Here is a 19,374-nt window from a genome sequence, read left to right as displayed (position 1 = left end):
ATTCATGTTTAGTTGAATTTGTTTTGAAGTTTTTGTCTCTTGTGGTGAAGAAGAAACAAAATCACTGGAAGCAACTTAATCAAGGAGAAACTGTTAAAAAACAATTCAAGAAAAGTTTCTGGAGCCTTTCGGATATCTTTATCTTAACCCATCAGCCTGATGAGTTAGCTGCAAACATAAAGTTGAATCTCACTGCTCCTTACTATCGTTTCTGTCAGCTTTAACAGTCTGTAGACTAGAATTTGCGACCAATCTAGAGATGGTTTTCTATCTGACCTTCTGCCCGACCTTTTGAGCTACAGAACCATCTTCAGGTACACTTTTGAGTTTATACATTTATTATACATTTTCAAGCATTTATTCACTTCAAGTAAATGATGATTTTTTTTTTTAAGTTTTAGAAATATTTCTCGAGTGCACAGCGGAAAAGAAACAACACAAAATTAAACCTGTACGTCCAAATTTGCCATTTTTATTATTGTTGTTGCTGTTGTGGTCGTGCTTCCGGTCCCGGGGTGAACATAGTCTTTCCGGAGCACGTGAACGCAGCATCGTTACCACAACAGTGCTGTCAGACGGTGACGTCACCTCGCAACCGGACAGCTGCGGGTGTTTCTGACGGAAGACAGTGGACGTTTTGTTTTGTTCGCTTTATTCTGCATTTCCGAACCTTTCCCGACCTTTCGACACCACCATCGCGCCCGAGTGCGGGGATCCGGCAAAGATGAAATGGATGTTTAAAGAGGACCACTCTCTCGGTAACGGGATTTAGGGTGTTACGAAACGAGACATTCTTGTCGTGTCACGCATCCTCATTTCTGTTTGTGCCGCTTCGATTCATCGTTTCTGTTCGCATCACCGCAGAATCACAAACCTGCGTGTCTGTTTTTGCAGCGTGACGATAAACGGGGAAAATCCATGACGTTGCAGAAATAGCACCACTTGCTAGCGCATGTATCCCGTTAGCCATGACACTGTTGATGCCATCTTCTGCTTGAATTATGACTTCATGCACGATCCCGTCCAAGCATTGACAATGGGATGCTTTATTACACATGTAATAGTTAAATCAAGCCTGAATTTCTTATATAGCTGGTTCTCTCGCGCGCCACCGTTCAGATCTGTCAGGCAATGCAGGAATAAACTTCCAAGCACGTTTGTGTCATTAGTATTGGGGTCATTAGTATAGTTATTGTGATCCTATGTAAAAATAAGGGATCAAGTGCAAAAATATATATATATATATATAAAAAATCGAATTTAACTGAAACAAAGCATCATGTCGAATTAAGAAAGTGAACTGGCTTTGTTCTCACCACCCTGCAAGTATGTAAATTTGTAGTTTTTAGTTGGCAATAAGTCTGAAGCCAGGCCAGCCCTTATTATTATTTGATATCGTCATTCTGTGATATGCTAACGTTCACCCTGGGTGATACTGATAGGCTGAGCAACCCCCTCATGCTATGTGTAGATAAACCAGCAGGTCCCTAAAAGAGAGGCCCCTGCTTTTGCAGAGATGCTTCTAAAATTAGGCCTCTTATCTGGGCTAATGAAAGCATGTAACGTGCTGAACCTTAAATGGGTCACATTTAAGGTTGCACATCTTATCACCCATCACCTCACCCTTCTGGTTCTGGTTTCTTCTCAGCATTCTGTCCAGTGTAAAAGCTGATATATGTGACTTAGACAGCTAATGGGCTGTGATTGGCATGTAGGTACAATCAGATCAAGTCAAGAGGATTTCTGTAATTCCTGTCGTCTCTTTTTCAGAGCACAGATGTGTGGAATCAGCCAAAATACGCAACAAATATCCTGACAGAGTTCCGGTGAGTGTGTGTGTGATGTGGGGGTGTGAGTGAGTAACTGTTTGGTCCCAGCCTGAGGGACTCTACATCCCACCTTTAAAAATCTTTGATTTTGGACAGATGCTGTGCAGCTTGTTCTTAGTCACGACAACCTATAGGGGTGTTATTTTAAAGATGGGTCCCTTAATGTTTGGTTAATGGATTTCTAAATGAGATGCAGTTCGTCCATACATTACAGTGAATTGGGGGATGGGATGTTGTCCAACAAGACAATATGTGTTTCTGCGCCCGTGTAGGATGCTCACCATTATGCCTCTTAGCGTTCTTCAGGTGCTGTGGCCCATTCACCTCTGTATTTGATCGACCTTCTACCCTTCCATCCACTCCTCTGTCCCCTGAAATAAAATCACACGAGCCTGCTTTTCTCCTATTAAAGCTGGCTTGTAATGCAACAAAAATAAAACTGAATTGAACTGAATCAAATTGAAGTGAGAGATCCACGGACCTTCAGCTTCTTCTGACTATGATCACCTGACTCATGGTATTTTACCCATTTTGAAAGTTTTTGACAAAAGTGAGCCCTCCTGTGTATAAATCACAGGGATTTTCCTATTTTCTGTCACATAGGCGGCTTTTCTTGACTGCATTATTCCTTTCAGGAGCTAGCTGCACATGGGTGAAGGCAGGTTACACCCGTAAATGAGGTATTGGGGCATTTGGGGGTTCTGGTCCTTGCTCAGAGGTACCACAGCAGTGTTCTGAAGGTGTCCTGGCACCTCCCCCCGCTACCAGAACACCTCCCAATTTTTGTCCGCATCGGGACTTGAACCAGGAACCCTCCACTTTCCAGCACAGGCCCCCACAGACCGAGCTGCCCCTCATTTCCATAATGCATCAAACAATCATGTCTGGGCGACGCTGTGGCTTTTTCTTTCCTGTCCTGCATATTCTATGAACATATAAAGTGTCCTTTATTCAAATGAGGGACACTTCGATTGTGCGTGGGCTGCACCAAACACTGGGACACTGTTGACTTGTGCATTCCAGGTGATTGTGGAGAAGGTCTGCGGATCTCAAATAGTGGACATCGACAAGAGGAAGTATCTGGTGCCCTCTGACATCACGGTGGCCCAGTTCATGTGGATCATAAGGAAACGCATCCAGCTTCCTTCTGAGAAAGCCATCTTCCTCTTTGTGGACAAAACCGTCCCCCAGTCCAGGTGAGGGCAACGCCACGTTTCAAACTTAATACAAAGGCTGCTTGAAGTCATTTTCCAAGAGCAGTGCCACTACCAATTAATAGCAACCATTTCTGTGTCCCGCTAACAATCAGCTATACCGTAAATCTACATGGAGAAGCGGCACTAGTGGATTATAGTGGCCACTTTGCATTTAAAGTCTGAAAATTAATAAATGAATGAAGGTTCGGTCATTGCGAATGAAAATGATCTACATTTATAGTACCCTGAGGGTGTGAGATCAGAGTAAAGGATCAGTAATCCTCTTTGCTAGCGTGTAGACTTGAAGATTTCTAATAAAACGAGGAGCAGATGTCCTCAAAGAGGCAGCAGGGTGGAGCCCTCCTCCTCTTCCTCCTCTTCTTCATCGGTGCCTTTTGCTGTGTTGCAGTCTGACCATGGGCCAGCTCTACGACAAGGAGAAAGACGAGGACGGCTTCCTGTACGTGGCTTACAGCGGCGAAAACACCTTTGGTTTTAAAGTCTCCCATTCAAAATGGGATTAATACTTTACTACTCTACACACACACACACACACACACACACACACATAGCAGAGCCACGTGTGCACTGATGTATCATCAGGTTTTTTCCCGCATGAAAGATTTGGTGCGTAATCAAGGTTCAAGGCACGAGCCAATGAAACACCACCAGCACCAAGGCGACAAACGATAATTTAGAGTAAAGATTCGAACAAAGCTCGTTTCTCTAGAAGGTGAATCTTTTTTCTTCTCTAGTGGGTTGATCCCCACCCAAGAAAAAGCCTGATTATGTTTCAAACAATGGTTTATTGCTGATGTACACGCACCCCATCTGCTTTTTTCTATATTGATATTAAAATATATACACCTTTAGGGTCAAAATGTGAACTACACAAATATCCCAGATGACTATTCACTGGGAAAGAAAAATGGCATCGAGACTTCAATGGTCTTTTAACATTGAAAGAATTAAACAGAACACTGCCACGCACTAAAATCACCACATTGGATAAAGAAACTAAGGGAAAAATCTTCTTCTGTGGCTCATTGCGTCCATAATCATAGCCAGTCCTGTGTTTTGCTAGTATTTATGTTCTGCCGAAGTTAGAAAGATACATCAGAAGAGTTTTTAACATGTAGTTGATGTATTGTTCTGTTTCCTATCGTGTGTGAGGCCTTGTCGCAGGGATGCTGCCGCATGCTTCCGTCTGCTTGTCATTTCGTTTTTGCACAATACGACTGAGATGCTGTACAGTAGATATCAGCACCACCCAGGTCCCACTCACCATGCCTGCAGCACGCAGAAGGAAGCAACACTTGACTCCAAGCCAATATTCTATTTTCTCTTTTGGCACATTAGCATAAAGACAAATTGCTGTTTATAATATTATCAAAGTATTCCCCAGTCAACTAGCTTCTTTATGATTTATCAATCAACTCATTTTACCAACTGCAGGTTGATTTTCTTGGGAACAGGGAATAATTCTGTCTGAATCCTGCTAGGTGGTGCCACATTCACCTTGTTTTTTTTTTTGTAATGTTGGTGTCAGATGTTTCAACATTGGGGTTAAAGTGTTGCCAACGCTGTTGGTTGTGCAGGTTGCAAAGTGACTCGTCATCTTCCTCAACTGGGGCGACGTTCTGGGCTGCATCTGTAGTCTTTGGTGCTGAATCTGGTTCATACGTTACTTGACCCATTAAAATCTTTATTTGAGTGCACTACACCACTTACTCAGCCATTTAAACAATGTAAATGTGTAATATATTGATGGGTATTGTTTTATTTCATCTGTGTGGAATGGTTGTTCTATAGATCTAATTTTAGAGAGCTGCAAAGCCAACATAGCTGGAAAACCCTGACCAATAAAGCTGAATGTAAAGTCAATAATTACTCTGTAGGTGTTTTGGCAAAACGCTTTTCAGCCCAGCCCCCAACAGGCTGAGCAACCACCGCCCTATATATATATATATATACAGTATATATATATGTGTGTGTGTGTGTGTGTGTATAATGTATATATAATGTATATATAATGTATATATATATACACACACATAGAGAGAGAGAGAAGTTCCAATGGGGTTATGATGATCATAACTTATAAGCAGATCAGGACCAGTTGAGGCGAAAACAAATCCCAGAACATCTGAAAACAATTATTTCCCAGCCATCTCACAAATTTGCCTCCTGGCCACCAATAAAGGGCACAGTCAGGCACAAATGTGCAACTTATTGTCTTCGCGAGTTGGTCACGAGGATGAAAACACCCTGTTCAGGTTTACAGGCCATAATGGGCTGAATGCATATGTCTCAGCTGGTTGGAGGAAAACAATGGGAAAGGATTCAGCCCGGGTAAATTAACAGCACCACACTCATGCACTGCACTTTTCAACACAGAGCTGTCAAGCAGCTGCAGTCACAGAGGATCTCTCTCTCACACACACACACACACACACACACACACACACACAATAAATAAACCTATCATTCGTGCACCATAAAGAGGCACAGGGAGTCAAGTCTCTGAGAATCTGATGGGACAAGATTGATCTTTATTAAAAATGACATTCAGGACTCGGTGCATCAGTCACCTCTGAGTGTGTGTGTGACCTTGTCACAGAAGCTATTTCTAATGGAACTTCAGCAGGTTTCTGTCATTGCGTGGCCACAGGGGGAAGGCTTGGCTGTGGAGCTGCTGCCAGGCCTGCTGGTATGACTGGGATGCCCTCTTGTAGTCCCAGTAGGTCTGCAAACCCGACGCCCTGATTCAACCGATAAAACACAAAGGAAGACAGTCAGTGCTTACATTCAATGAAACCCTTTTCCAGTGGGGAACGTTCAGTTGTAGTGGTTGGATTGTTTCATATCCAGGGATAATGATGCATGGATCATCCATTCTAGGCATGAATACAAGAACATTGTAGCTTCAACAACTCTAAAAATGTGGTTTGACATTTGGAAAACACTTTCATTGAATACCAGAAGAGACAATAAAAATAACCTGTACAGACTGTTTTATTGCCACTGACATAATGAATCCAAGCTGTTTAGAGGGAGTTTACAAAAATGAATTACCTCTGATGCACATTAGGAACAAAGAACTAATTATATGTCTACACAGATGTATTATAAAGTACATGAAGCTGTGACCATGGAAACAAGACCTGATATGTTTTTGCGATATGTTGTGGTTTTTAACCAAGGTTGTCAGTTGTTTGTTGTCAAGTACTAAGACCCTTTGAAGGATGAGCGTCAGTGGACGTTTGCGTCGTTCCAGAGTGGCTTGTCTTTCTCCCAACATGAAATCCAGGTGGTGGGTTGTATGGAAACAATAATACCCCACACTCTTTTGTTCACGGTTGTCATCCCTGACCTGGAAATCAGTAAATCAAATTCTATGCACGGCCATACTGTGAAGGTTGTCCTTATCAGTGAGGTGCGAGTGACCTGCTTCCCACAACCTGCTGCTTTGAAGACCCCTTCAGTCAAGATAAAAATCAAGCAACAGACACCAGAGGCCCATTATGATGCAAAGGAGTGGTCGTGCTCAACAATACGGTCTAATGCATGAACCACGTGTGAAATGGCGCCTTCCGAGCTCAGCCTTTTGTTCTCAAGGGTTGAGTTGGTTTTTTTTTTTATCTCGGCACCAGAAAACACATTGGTTTCCCTGAGCCAACAGCACTCGAGAGGATCAGCTCTACTGAGATGCAAAATCCTTTTATCAAGGTCCTCATCAAAGATTAACTCAGTGTACAGTGTGATGTCACCTATAACTTGGAAAACCCCACAAAAACCCAGCGATAAGGTTCTTTTAAAATGTCATGTCACCCTGTAGTTCTAACACGGAGTTATCAGTCACATCAAGGACGACAGGAGCGAAAGTTTAGTGTTGCGGCGAAGAAGCAGAGCCTGGAGGATAAATATTTCGCTGCGTGCGTTATTCTCAGTTTTGTCTCCCTTTCGGAATGATCACTGTCCGGGCCGATAATGCCGCCCTTGTGTCGGGAGGCTGCCCACATACGTGTGGGTCTTTGTGTGTTCTGGTCCGAGGCAGCTGGGATCAGGTTGTGTTAAACAGAGAGAAATCTGTTGGGGATGGTCCTCAACCAGCAGCACAGGGGAAATTACACAGGTCTTCATTCATTTCCAGGAATTAATCAATAGGGAGTTATCACTGACCTATTGGTTATCCGAGATGTGAATAGGCACTCTCTGTGATTTTAAATCCACCATAAATTTCAATAATCTTGACAAAATAATTAATTAACAATGATGAGAAGGTAAAAACTATTTATAGACTGTTTTTCAGAAAAAGAGAACTATATATTGTATGTGTCTACTAAAAAGCGTCCAGAAAATACAGTTTAAAACAAAACAACCCTCATACAAACATGCAATTCTGTCTATTATCTTAGCACACAAGATCTTACAGTATAGATTTTAGGGGAAAACACCTAGAATTTAACTATAAATTCATGTACTGCCAGAAATTTGTGATATTTTCCCCTCCAGCTTGTCAGATCATTGTTGGTAGCCTGACTGCCTCTGGTACACTCAAGAGATGACATGTATCCTAGAGGACAAAGGGATAAAACCCCAGCAGAATTTCGACAGCCTCAGCAGAACTTTCAGGCTGGTCTCAGGTTTGAGAGCCTCAGAAATGCCATTGTTCTTTACCTGAGAGAACTGGGAAGTGATGAAGGGTCAGTGGCTGATACTAGAGACAGGAAGGAATGGAAAAGCTCCAGCTTACACAGTGCAGATCTGAAGGCACACAGACAGATTGGAATGAATCTAGTCCGCACAAACTGTTCTGAATATGATGATGATGATGATGATAATGGAATAGAGTGATATGTTTAATTAAAGGAACCCAACCTGGCTTTCGCTGTGCCCAACACTTTCTTAGTGACTCCGTGTTTGTAGCCGTTGGCAGTGACATCTAGCGGCTGCTCGGTGACATTACACCAGCTGATCGCTACAAAAGAACACTGTTATAAAATCACTGTTTAAATACTTTTTTTTACAAAAACACGAATATAAAAGGTAATTAAGTACGGTGTTAGATATTATTTTAGCTGCTTAGGTCACAGAGTTGTGGTAGAGTTTATGAATAAATGAAAGAAGAAAAGACCAACATGCATAGCAAAACTGCATTAAAACACTGATGAAAGCAAAAGTGGTGTTCTCAGATATACCTGCCCCACAGGGGGAGATCCGTCCCTGCCCGGCCTTGTGTTGGAGCTCAGTCTGGCCTTGGCTGAAGGGGAACTCCAAACTGGCCTGGATTAACGTAGGTGGATACAAGGAGAAACCGGCAGGGAGGTCTGATACATGCAAGCACCTAGGTGGTAAAGTTGAAATACAATAAAAATGAGGTCCATAAATGCCCTGCACAATAATACAGACCAATACTGCTGTGTTGTTAGCTGTAAGAGTGAGAAATGTATAATATTTAATGTATAATTCTTAACTGGAGTACTGTTTTCACTTCACTCCTCACCTGGCCACCAAGGCTCTGTGCATCACTTCCTGACTGTAAGGACACTTCCCCACAACCACACTAGTGAAGTAGAGCGCCTCCTGCAGGTAATGGGACAGAAGTGCGCCTTGGAAACCCAGCACCCCCCAGCGTGCCATCTTGTCACTGCAGGAGAGGGACAACGTGGGTTCCCCTCGTCCAGGCTTTACTCGAAGCACCCCCGTTTGATGGTAGCCTCCCCCTGCGTGCAAAGGGTCAGGCTCTGTACCCGGGACACACTTGGCCCCTGTTCTGTGAATGTCTGGGACCTGTGCACGTGGTCCAGTACTGTCAGATGATCCTCCATCCTTCAGGACCATCCATGAAAGATTTTGTGTGTCTCCTTCTGCAGAGCGACTCTGTGATGGAGTTTCACTTCTGGATGAATTTAAAAGTGAGGATTGTTGTGGATTTCCTCTGCCATCTGGAATGCCGTCTGCTGTTTCCTTTTCCTCCAGACGTATCAGTTTAATGTTTTCCCCTTTATCCAATCCCTCAGCTTTTCTTTTCACAGCACTTCCTTTAGCTTGACCTTTAACATCTTCATCCTTCACTAACGTGACAGGGGGACAGGGTAGAGACTGGCTGTCAGACATTGGGATGATGGAAGCATCACCACCTGGGGAATAAAAAAAGGGATGTTTCACTATTTCTATTTGCTATCGTTGCTGCTACGATGCTGGAATGAATAAAAATACACTAGATATTTGACAACACAGGAAAGATGTATGATGAATAAATACAGTATGTTAATTCCAGATATTGTGCCTGATCTCATGGAAGTTGTGACAGAGCCAGCAAGGAAACATGTGGAATACTGGACTCACAGGGAGTGTGACTGGTAAAGAAGTGAAAGGAAACTCCTGGCTTAAGCTTCCATTTTCCCTGCTGTTCTGCCCGACAAAACACAGAGCTGTCCCCACCAGTCACAGTCCTGTGCAGCTCCTGGATCAGGTACCTACAATTTTCAAACGCACACACCAGTGCACAATCAAACTCTGCACTTGCATTTCTGGATACAGGTATAAAGTGAATACAAATACACACCGGACACATCCTCTGCGAGCAATGACCTCTGCATGACTGTCGTTCAGCACATCACCTAAATGGATGAGAGAGCAAGGTATGAAACATTTTTTAGTGAATGATGGACTGCATTAACTAAATGTTTGTTAAAAAACAACCACCATTTAATCCAGTATAAGGCATTATAATGTTTGAAAAATTGCTTAGTTTGTCAAAAAGTATTTTGAAATTGTCAACAAAATGAAGACAGCCAACCATTGGGGCTTAGAGCTGTGCGTCCAATACATTTAGTCCCAGTTGCCAGGGAAACCACCTCCTTTGTAACTGTGAAAGAAACCAGAACTTCATTATTTCACCTTTTATTGTCCTTATAATAACTCTCTCTGTAGCAAGTTTCATAAAGGGTTTTAGTGTTCTGCTACAGGTTAAGATGGTCATGTTAACCATTTGATTCAGAATAAATCACAAATTGTGGTGTTTACACACCCGTTACACAGTTATGATCACTGTACCTTTTAAATACATTTAAATGATGCATTAGGTATGATTTTCTAAATACTGTTAAGATGTCTTTAAAGATGCAATAAAAGTGAGGGAAACTTGGCACTAGGTGAAAGAAACATGGATTTTAAAAAGCAAAAGTGTGTCCAACCTTCTTCAGATGGAGTCCACCGTGTGACTTTGACCACAGCGGCCAGCAGGCTCCACTCTCTGCCCGGCTCAGGCTTCCCTCTGCGGGGAAGCTGATGGAAACGCTCGTAGCATAAAGTGGCGATTTCATCCGCGTTGACGCCGCCAAACATGGTGTCAGTGTGAACGCTGGGTCATTGCCAAACCACTTTGATGAATTAAAAGTACATTTTTAAGTGTCACACAAAGTAAAGACGTGCACGTGTACTTTGCAATAGCCAGACTATAGTTTTAGAAACTACCGGAAGCGATTAGTGCACTTCCGGACATCACCGGGACCTTTCACAATAAAACTGTAATTTATTACTTCAAAGTAAATTTTGCTTCACACAATGGTGGTATAATATACTCAATAATTATGTGTTATTGATCTCACACATATCTTCGATCAAAGATGCTCTTTAACTTTTCTGGCCAGCCAAAGAGGACAGCTAACTGGTGAACACAAGCAATGTATCTGAGAGTGGTTGATGAGCCATCTTGTGTCATTAGAGAAATAAAAAAGGGAAAATGTGGTACTGAAAAAGAATTAAAAAACAGGCAAAACAATTGTGACCTTAGAGGAATTAATTTATTACAAAACGACATACAGTATCAAACAAATATGACAAAGTGAATTCAAGTAGACATGATAAAACCAACAAGAAAAGTAGAAATGTATGTGAGAGGTGGAAAATTGTTCCACTCTATCATGACTGATGAGGTTTTGTCATTGGTAGAGGGATGGTGGATACAATTTGGTTCTGGAAAACAAATCTTTTTACACGCTCAAAGACCCAGAGGAAAATGATGAGGACGCTGACATACTGGACCCAGGCAAATTTGATAGTCTCCCAGAAGCCGGGACGGTAGGTGGATGCAATAGGTTAAGGAAGTAATGACCAGGAAACTGGTAAGACTGATGACTTCCCAGTTAGGTTTGCTAATGGTTGACAGCCTGGCTTTGCTCCTCTTCATGAGCTATTTAACAGAATTGGACTGGTAATAAACACCAGAGCATTAGTTTGACTATCTGTAGACACATTTAAAAGAATATCAATCTCATACACTTTTTTGACAAAGGATATCTTATGACCTCGACTGGGTATCGGATCTTGACATTCAGCTCAAAGGCAGAACCAGCAGCTGGTCCTATAATCCACACTGGTTCTGGGCATGACAACACTGTGGTCACTATGGAAATAAGACACGTCTTGAGAATGAATATCAACATTAAATTCTGCTTTAACACCTGCAGCTAAATATAGTTTGCTCATACTTTAAGTTGGTAGTAAGAAAAAAGGAAATAAATATAAGCCTTTGTCAACTTACAGTTTCTCTCACGGTAGCGTCCGATAATGTTTTCAAGGTCATACGCACTTGCAAAGGGGCTGGATCCGTCAATAACCGACATCTTAATATCACCGAGAAAAGACAAATAACAAACATCTGCTGTGCGATTTCATCCAATACAACAAAAAAAATGAACAGTTAATAATAGGAGCAGTGGGCAGAGATATAGATTCAGTATGTACCCACATTATAAATGTCATAGACTCCTCTGTGGGGCAGTGGGGTCTTCTGTTGGAGCTTGAGATCTCCACTGATGAAGAGCTTTGCTCCAGGAACAGGGGAAGAGTGCTGCAGATACGCCAGACTCTGCATCACCACTGTGGACATCCGCTTCCAGGACGTAAACAAGAGAGACATTTAGGAGGATGACTATGGTCTAAGACGCTGGACCAAGTCACATCCTGAACAATGGAGGAACTATCCTGATCACAACAAAATAATTTAAGCTATGTAATGAAAAACATACAAAGAGCTGGTAGCTGAAGGTAAGTAGCAGCTGCACACTGTAAACTTGTTCCTCGGGTTGAAGTGGAAGCTGTAAATTAAGAATCAGAAAGTCCAATTTCCCATCTTGGTTCTGGTCCTCCTCTCTGACCTGTAAACAATATTATTTAGTGCATGTTTATTCTTTGTATAGTTGCTAAAATATCACTTTCTCTTAGTTAGATACTTTCTTAATCTGTAACTGCATTGTTTCTTTTCCCAATTGGGCGATCTGCTGTTCATTTCTTACAGAGACAGAAGGAATCCGAAGGTTGGAAGCCAACATGTTGTTCAGATGTGGAAACGTGCTCCAAGCGACAAAGTCTCCCCGAATACTGGTAGCTGCAACCAGCAGAGTCTGGTACTGAAACCTTACAACTGGTTGTTCCTCATAGGTGGCTCTTTTTATCCAGAAACCTGAAATCAAAATAGAATTTCTATAAGCCGAATTCCGTATCACACAAGACAGATTCAAGTCTTTTATTTGGTAAAAACTGAAGTATTAGTCACGTACCTTGGCTTCTGTAAGCAACCAACAATGGGGAGATATAGGTCAGGCACAAAACAACCAACAGGAACAGCGTAGCTTTCGTGCAAACACTTGTTTGGTAGCGAAGCAGAGCCGGGTGGGAATAAGCTTCATAAAAAGCCATAGGTAAGGGCGCTGCGCTCGCAGCCACCGGCTACTATTAGCTAGCACCGATGCTAATTCGATAGGAATCAGGGCGAGAAATAACCACAGAGGGCAAAAAGAAAAGCAAATGCAGATTGTTGCGTATCTTAAATAACGCCTATAGGTCCGTTTGTAGAAATAATTTTAAAAAAGACGAGCTACGTACTAACGCCAACTAGCTTAGCCACTATCATGCAGCACTGGCAGGAGCGTCAAGCGGTTACCATGGCTGCCATTCACACGCAATGCATGACGGGTACACGTGACTCTTGTCTCGTGCCAGGCAGAAACGATAACAGTACAGGCCGCTGTCCTCTTGTATTTACATCATTGTTCCTTTAACACAAAAATCAATATAATGTTTCATTCACGACGATGATAACGCACAAAATATGACGCTTTTTACGGAGCCTATTACTTTGAACGAAGACTAATAAAGCAAAAAGTCAGATGATATAGAATAATAAAAACAACAATACTACTACGACTACTAATATTACTATTACTAATAATAAAAATCAGCGATGTGCAGTCAGGGGAGTTGTGCCTCACCTGTCATGTGGGAAGAACAAAATGTAAAATGGATTAAATGGTTATTTATACAGTGATTTGCACTGTAAAGTTATTTTCCATTTGACTTCTCTAGTTTTTTTTGTTTGTTTTTTTCTTGAAAATCGCTGAATTTCCAAATTTTCTGTTCAAATACTGCCGCAGAGAGGCAGCAGCATGGATTCTGCAGTGACTGGGCTAACTGTGCTGCCATGCTTGCAGGGAGGCCCTGTTGCTGTCTCTCTGGATGTCACTATTATAATGTTCAAACACTTTTGCTAAATGAACTAAATTAGCATAGTTTAGATATATATTTTTTGTCAACAACTGTATATGTGTAAGCATTAGTTCAAGAATGTTGTAGCATCAAACAACTACTCTTCAATTGTGGATTGACATTTGGAAAACAGTTTCATTAATCATTTAAATAATCATTAATTTAAGAATACTCTTTGATAAGGATCCAAAACTTTCTCTCTAGTATGGGTGTAAAGCAGGACCTGAACATGCATTCCTGGCTCCCCTAGCAAAGGCACAGACGTAGCAAAGAAAAGCTGCTTATCTGAATTACTTTCAACCATGTGTAAAAAGGCATAATAACTACGTACATAACTAAGTACATGATCCATTGTATTGTTATAGCAACTGATGTTTTAGGGAACTGGGAGAGGAGAGATAGATTGAAGAGTTTCTTGATAGTCACCCCTGGGTGGATGGAACTCAACAGCATACAAGTCTGTAGTCAACCCAGGTGCCTCAAACTGCTGTTCCTGCTGGACCACAGCCAATGCTCCAAGCTACAGCCAGTACAGTGAAATCTACCCCCCCACAGGCGAGGAGAGCACAACGAACTGTCCAACCCAAGAAGAAGCCAATGACTGCTTCAGTGTAGCTGAGAAAGTGTCCAGGGAAGAGACAACCAGGGCAGAGCTAACACAGGCACCACCATGCCCAACCTCTACTGCCCCAGTCTAAGCAGTGCGCACAGGACCACAAGGTGAACCTGAAGCCACCTGCACTCAGCTGGTTGCTTCAAGAGACACTTGACACTGTGTCTGTCTCTCACTTGGAGTCCAGCAATGCCTGCACATCACCACGACTTCACCTTCCAAGAATTTGTGGTATTTTCCCCTCTGTCTCATCAGATCATTGTTGGCAGCCTGACTGTCTCTGGTGCAGTCACATCTCAAGAGATTACATGTACCCTAGAGGACAAAGGGATAAACAGCCTCATCAGAATTTTCAGACTGGTCTCAGGCTTGAGAGGCTCAAAGGTGCTATTGTTCGTTACCTGAGAGAGCTGGGAAGTGCTAGAGACAGAAAGGAATGGAAAAGCTCCAGAACTGAAGACACAAACAGATTAGAATGAATCTACTCCACACAAACTGTTCTGGTGTAAGAAAACCAACATCTTATTATTTTACCTATTATTGTCCTTATAATAAATCTCTCAGCAGCAAGTTTCATAAAGGGTTTTAGTGTTCTGCTACAGGTTAAGATGGTCATGTTAACCATTTGATTCAGAATAAATCACAAATTGTGGTGTTTACACACCCGTTACACAGTTATGATCACTGTACCTTTTAAATACATTTAAATGATGCATTAGGTATGATTTTCTAAATACTGTTAAGATGTCTTTAAAGATGCAACAAAAAGTGAGGGAAACTGGCACTAGGTGAAAGAAACATGGATTTTAAAAAGCAAAAGTGTGTCCAACCTTCTTCAGATGGAGTCCACCGTGTGACTTTGACCACAGCGGCCAGCAGGCTCCACTCTCTGCCCGGCTCAGGCTTCCCTCTGCGGGGAAGCTGATGGAAACGCTCGTAGCATAAAGTGGCGATTTCATCCGCGTTGACGCCGCCAAACATGGTGTCGCTGGGTCATTGACAATACGATTAAATAGATATACAATATATTCGAGGTGTATTTTTTATTCAGGACGCGACACTTGCATTTCCGAGCACTTTCACAATAAAAGTACAGAAATAAAAAAAATGTTTACAGGAAACGCGACAAATACATTAAATTATACCGTGAAATAGACAATTTTTATTCGAAACCTAAAAAATAGCAGTCGGATTAAATCTTGAGGTCAAAAATAAAATTATGTATTTATTGATGCAGTTATCAATAAATGAAGGGTTTTAACTCATTTTAAGCAGTGATCTGCTGTACGTGGGGTGGAAAAAGTAGAGCATTGTATAAACATGTATTCCTAAAAAGCACATTTGTTAAATAAATTACAAAATAAAATGATTTAGCTTTTACCCTTCACTAGTATTTCAGATATTCATCTTTCCAGCCTTTCTCGAATGGAATTAGATTGCATTTAACCAAACCTTATTCAGCCAAATTCTATTTTGCACATGTCTACACAGGCACAAAGAACAGTGTTCAATTATTTAAAGATTTTCTGTGAATGATCAGAAGAGAAAACATGGGAATGAAATAAACACAGGCTAAGATTGAAATTTCATTTATTTTAGTTATGTACAGGAGGAAAACCCTAAATTTCACAAGAAACAGAAAGATAAAAAATAAAATCACATTTCATCTCTGCAGCCTCTTTTTCAGAGGTTTCAGAAGTCCAACCTTTTCTCTTTCAGACACACACCCACACACACACACGCAGTCCCAAACACGCTCTCTTGCACGCCACAGAAAATGTGTTTGTCCCTGCTAGATACGCCATACTGCATCTGTGGATAGCTGTGCCACCTGTGAGTCCATGCCGATACTGAAATGCTCCTTTTGGTGCAAATCTAAGCAATGAGTCAACGTTCAGGTGTGAATTGTGAGTCTTCAGCCAAATGCACACACATATATATGCATATAAACAATGGCATGGACGCGAGTGTCCACACACACATACGTGTCCACACACACATACGCGTAAGCATGTGCACTGTGTCTCATCTCTCACTTTAATTCCGGAACATGAGCCTCCCACCGGTGAGTGAGGGCTTTTTATGACAAGTGAATTCTCAGCCCTGTAATTAACAAATGCAAAATCATAAAATAAAATCAAGCCACTGAATAATGAGAGTCTCCCGTGTCACTCTTGTCCAAATCCCTCCGTTTCTTCGATGGCAAACATGAGCTTCTCCCTGAGCTGCTCCAGACTCCTGTACGGCGGCAGATCAAGACGATTGAAGCTGAAAAGGAAAACACATTTAAAAAAAAAAAAAAAAAAGAATTTTCTCGAGTTTGTTCCAGCGTTTTGAATGTGATCTGCCTCTTTGGTTCCTTTAACTGCTCCCATGTTCTCAGCATTTGTCTTCGTGAAAAGCTCTGAGCTTCAATAACTGCTGACAGATGCAGGCTAGATGTGTGTATTTGACAGCTTTTAGAAGGTTTTTTTATCATGAGACATGGTTTTATTATGTTAAATAGTTTTCTGCTGTAAACCAAAGATGTCAGTATATTAGGGAGACTAGATTACAGATGTGGCAGCAGCTTACCATGTATGGCTTCTTGGAAGCCAAGTCTCCTTCCCCACCTTGTCTATGCAGAACTTCTGGGGACCGTTACTCCCTGAAAGAGTACAAATGATAAAACTTATCAGTTAGGTAAATGTGCTTCAGCATTTTTAAAAGATCATGTACAAATAATAAAGAAAATCTAGCTTACAGGCCCTGTTGACTTTAATTTAAAGAGTCAGGATATTATTTTCAAGCAACTCTGTCATCTAGGGATCATTATCTGACATAATTAGCTGAACTCCTTAGTTTGACTGTAATTTCAAATTAAAAGCCTGAAGCATCAACAAAGACATGACTGATAAATGGGAAAATGTTGCATGCATGGAAATGGCGGATGTGTTGAAGGAGAAATGGCAGGATTCTGAGAGTGATGCGTACCTATGAGCTCAGAGAAGCCGCCTACAGGCAGTCGACAGGTTCCTGTTACAAACTGGAGTAGACGGATTCTTTTTTCATTGTCCATCTCTTTCACAACCTGCAGGAAATTAAGTCCATCATCTTGCTGTAATGTTCATAGCCGATGTGTGTGTGTGTGTGTCACACAGTGTGTGCATACCTGCCAGAACCAGTGAATCTGCTTGCTGTTCTTGGTGTAGTGTCTATAAATGGTGTTCTTCTGCCAGTCTGCCAGGTCGATCTCTTGCATCCCACAGAGCATCAGCTTCAACACACAGAAAACATCAGGAGTTCAGCTGCATCTCCTCCGTCTTTTATACATGCGTCAATCAGAGGCGAGTCGCGACAGGACGACGCCGAGTCGAATCCCAACCCCAATTGGAACAAAATATTCAGTCTAGCTAATAATGTGACATACACCCCTCGCCTGACTGAACCAGCAAGCTACATTTACTTTAATTTGGACTCAGGCTGAAAACCAGCATGACTGGGAAAATAGGGAAATGCACCATCTCAACATTATATGATGTAAAGCATATACAGCATATGCTCGTGTGTCTTTTATTGAGTGCTGGTGAAATTCATTGCAAAAAAACTGCGACTAAATGGCCATAAAATGAAACCACTAAGAAATGGTTTCAGGCCATGAAAATGCATTCCGCAGATTTGACGTCATTACAGTTCTGTTTCTGCAAAAGGACCTCGGTGGCCGTCTCTGCAGGCCCCCCAGATCCGCCCTCCTCACCTCCAGCTCCTTCTCATCAAAGTAGCGCAGCCACTCCAGTGGTACCACTTCATTGAAGCCGTCCAGGAAGGCTCTGGTCTGCTCTTTCACGCCGCGGGTGAACCTCCAGTTTGTCAACAAGCTGTAGGATGGAACACTGCAAGTAAGTTTTTCTGTCACGTCCCAATCTCCCATTTTTGTGGGCTCCTCCTGGTGCCCATTCCTCCCCTTCACCTGATGTACTCCTCCTTGTTTTCCTCTGTGACTAGCTCGTTCTCTCCACCCTCTTTCAGCTCGTGAGAGGAAACCTTCCCAAGGATCTCCATGTCCTGTGCAAAAAACAGCTCCACTCCACATTCCTCCAGGTTGTTCTCTCTGCACACAAACACAGCAGAGAAACCTGTTAGCGGCTCTGAGAACCAAAACTTTGTCGCGTGGATCCGTCTGAACTCAGCAAAGGTTGTACCAGGTTAAGAACTCAACTTTTTACAGTTCTTCCAAAGGCCCGGTTAGACCAAACTCTGACCTTTGATCAACCTCCTTCAGCTATCTGAATGCCAGTTTGAAGTCTTAGTGGTGTTGCATCGGGACTATCGTATAATTCTCCGGTTACTTACTTGACCCACATGATGGAGTTATAAAACTCAGGGTCGATGGACTCCAGGTCCTTAAGGGTGGGCTTCTTGTCCAGCATTTGCTTGTAGAACGGCAGCGTGAATCCGGTGTCTATGAACTTTCCGTGATATAAAGCCTGTAGGGAGGAATTTTATAGCGTTAAAATCCACAATGAGGAATGCCACCCTGTCTCCAGTAAACCTGATATGTTGTCTTCCTCTGCTCACTGACATTTGTTGTATGGCCATATGGTTTAAATTTATTCTAGACAAACTATACATTCTTCTGAGTGGCCTGCTGTTTTTCTTTGGTGATTCACTGGGGACTGATTTCATGCCCACTCAAGTGTTAAAAATGCTGAAATGGCCAGTCCCACCATTACAGGAACACATGAATGGTTCTTTTATTTCTAGAAATCACTGCGGCCTGATGGAATTCTGTTCCAGTTGAAATAATTTACCTGCAAAAAACACAACTTGATACACAAGTTCTTTGTCACATAAGGATCAAAAGATGACAGAAGGTACTTGTTTCCTGAGAGAAGGTGAGAGCTGCAACCACGTACAGCAGAGTACTATGATCAAAGTGTGAGGCTGAATGAATACACTCAAATTAAGTCTTCTTCTCTTCTGTGTGTGTGTGTGTATGTGTGTATGATCACAGGGTTAGAGAGAGCAGCCAGATGGTGCTGTTTAGTGTTCAAAAAAACCCCACAGTGGACTCAGAGCTGTGACAAGCCAAGAACAACACAGGCGCCCAAGGCTGAGTCAGTCACAGTCTGTTCTCTCCTACTGAATCCTGACACACACACTGGCAGACAGGAAGATTTACAGACAGAGGAGAGGATTGTCA

At 42.1% G+C, this 19,374-nt stretch overlaps 4 protein-coding genes across 8 annotated transcripts in view; 1 reads left to right on the top strand and 3 right to left on the bottom strand.

Annotated features, from left to right (window-relative positions):
* The first annotated feature begins 544 nt into the window (after positions 1 to 544).
* On the top strand, positions 545 to 4,909 carry gabarapl2 (GABA(A) receptor-associated protein like 2). Its single transcript, XM_003967078.3, has 4 exons — positions 545 to 758; positions 1,771 to 1,826; positions 2,853 to 3,025; positions 3,435 to 4,909. Exons 1-4 carry the CDS (start codon positions 725 to 727, stop codon positions 3,547 to 3,549), a joined length of 378 nt encoding a protein of 125 aa, XP_003967127.1. The 5' UTR covers positions 545 to 724; the 3' UTR covers positions 3,550 to 4,909.
* A 645-nt stretch (positions 4,910 to 5,554) lies between these two features.
* Positions 5,555 to 10,519, bottom strand: adat1 (adenosine deaminase tRNA specific 1). The gene is made up of 9 exons (XM_011606886.2): positions 10,228 to 10,519; positions 9,831 to 9,899; positions 9,597 to 9,651; positions 9,377 to 9,507; positions 8,532 to 9,168; positions 8,227 to 8,372; positions 7,907 to 8,006; positions 7,706 to 7,792; positions 5,555 to 5,787 (listed from the first exon to the last, which is right to left on the bottom strand). Exons 1-9 carry the CDS (start codon positions 10,376 to 10,378, stop codon positions 5,655 to 5,657), a joined length of 1,509 nt encoding a protein of 502 aa, XP_011605188.2. The 5' UTR covers positions 10,379 to 10,519; the 3' UTR covers positions 5,555 to 5,654.
* A 296-nt stretch (positions 10,520 to 10,815) lies between these two features.
* On the bottom strand, positions 10,816 to 15,198 carry tmem231 (transmembrane protein 231). Its single transcript, XM_003967079.3, has 9 exons — positions 15,023 to 15,198; positions 14,594 to 14,645; positions 12,595 to 14,507; positions 12,331 to 12,497; positions 12,064 to 12,192; positions 11,784 to 11,927; positions 11,577 to 11,658; positions 11,333 to 11,438; positions 10,816 to 11,117 (listed from the first exon to the last, which is right to left on the bottom strand). The coding sequence occupies exons 3-9, from the start codon at positions 12,731 to 12,733 to the stop codon at positions 10,955 to 10,957; spliced, it is 930 nt and encodes a 309-aa protein (XP_003967128.1). The 5' UTR covers positions 12,734 to 14,507; positions 14,594 to 14,645; positions 15,023 to 15,198; the 3' UTR covers positions 10,816 to 10,954.
* Positions 15,199 to 15,765: 567 nt separating this feature from the next.
* Positions 15,766 to 19,374, bottom strand: part of wwp2 (WW domain containing E3 ubiquitin protein ligase 2) — a 31,562-nt gene continuing 27,953 nt past the window's right edge. For all 5 annotated transcript variants that reach the window (XM_003967080.3, XM_011606888.2, XM_029841199.1 and 2 more), the window contains 7 exons: positions 18,525 to 18,658; positions 18,142 to 18,282; positions 17,929 to 18,049; positions 17,344 to 17,448; positions 17,166 to 17,262; positions 16,767 to 16,839; positions 15,766 to 16,460 (listed from right to left, as the gene is read on the bottom strand). In XM_003967080.3, the coding sequence (XP_003967129.2) occupies positions 16,361 to 16,460; positions 16,767 to 16,839; positions 17,166 to 17,262; positions 17,344 to 17,448; positions 17,929 to 18,049; positions 18,142 to 18,282; positions 18,525 to 18,658 (771 nt within the window). In that variant the 3' untranslated portion in view covers positions 15,766 to 16,360. The remainder of the gene's footprint in view (positions 16,461 to 16,766; positions 16,840 to 17,165; positions 17,263 to 17,343; positions 17,449 to 17,928; positions 18,050 to 18,141; positions 18,283 to 18,524; positions 18,659 to 19,374) is intronic.

This window comes from Takifugu rubripes, chromosome 9 (genome assembly GCF_901000725.2).
Source record: "Takifugu rubripes chromosome 9, fTakRub1.2, whole genome shotgun sequence".
In the NCBI taxonomy this organism is placed as follows: Eukaryota; Metazoa; Chordata; class Actinopteri; order Tetraodontiformes; family Tetraodontidae; genus Takifugu; species Takifugu rubripes.
This window is presented reverse-complemented; position numbering and strand designations above follow the sequence as displayed.

What these genes read in the sequence shown, in the direction of transcription:
- tmem231 (XM_003967079.3), bottom strand. Translation starts at nt 12,733, where the DNA reads ATGGCTTTTTATGAAGCTTATTCCCACCCGGCTCTGCTTCGCTACCAA. An exon ending in ACGCTACCGTGAGAGAAACT is followed by an intron (nt 11,439 to 11,576) that starts GTAAGTTGACAA and finishes TTATTTCCATAG; the next exon opens with TGACCACAGTGTTGTCATGC. An exon ending in TACCCAGTCGAGGTCATAAG is followed by an intron (nt 11,118 to 11,332) that starts ATATCCTTTGTC and finishes TATTGCATCCAC; the next exon opens with CTACCGTCCCGGCTTCTGGG.
- gabarapl2 (XM_003967078.3), top strand. Translation starts at nt 725, where the DNA reads ATGAAATGGATGTTTAAAGAGGACCACTCTCTCG. An exon ending in TAAAGAGGACCACTCTCTCG is followed by an intron (nt 759 to 1,770) that starts GTAACGGGATTT and finishes TCTCTTTTTCAG; the next exon opens with AGCACAGATGTGTGGAATCA. An exon ending in AATATCCTGACAGAGTTCCG is followed by an intron (nt 1,827 to 2,852) that starts GTGAGTGTGTGT and finishes TGTGCATTCCAG; the next exon opens with GTGATTGTGGAGAAGGTCTG.
- adat1 (XM_011606886.2), bottom strand. Translation starts at nt 10,378, where the DNA reads ATGTTTGGCGGCGTCAACGCGGATGAAATCGCCACTTTATGCTACGAG. An exon ending in CACAGCTCTAAGCCCCAATG is followed by an intron (nt 9,652 to 9,830) that starts GTTGGCTGTCTT and finishes TCATCCATTTAG; the next exon opens with GTGATGTGCTGAACGACAGT. An exon ending in TTGGGCACAGCGAAAGCCAG is followed by an intron (nt 7,793 to 7,906) that starts GTTGGGTTCCTT and finishes GTGTGCCTTCAG; the next exon opens with ATCTGCACTGTGTAAGCTGG.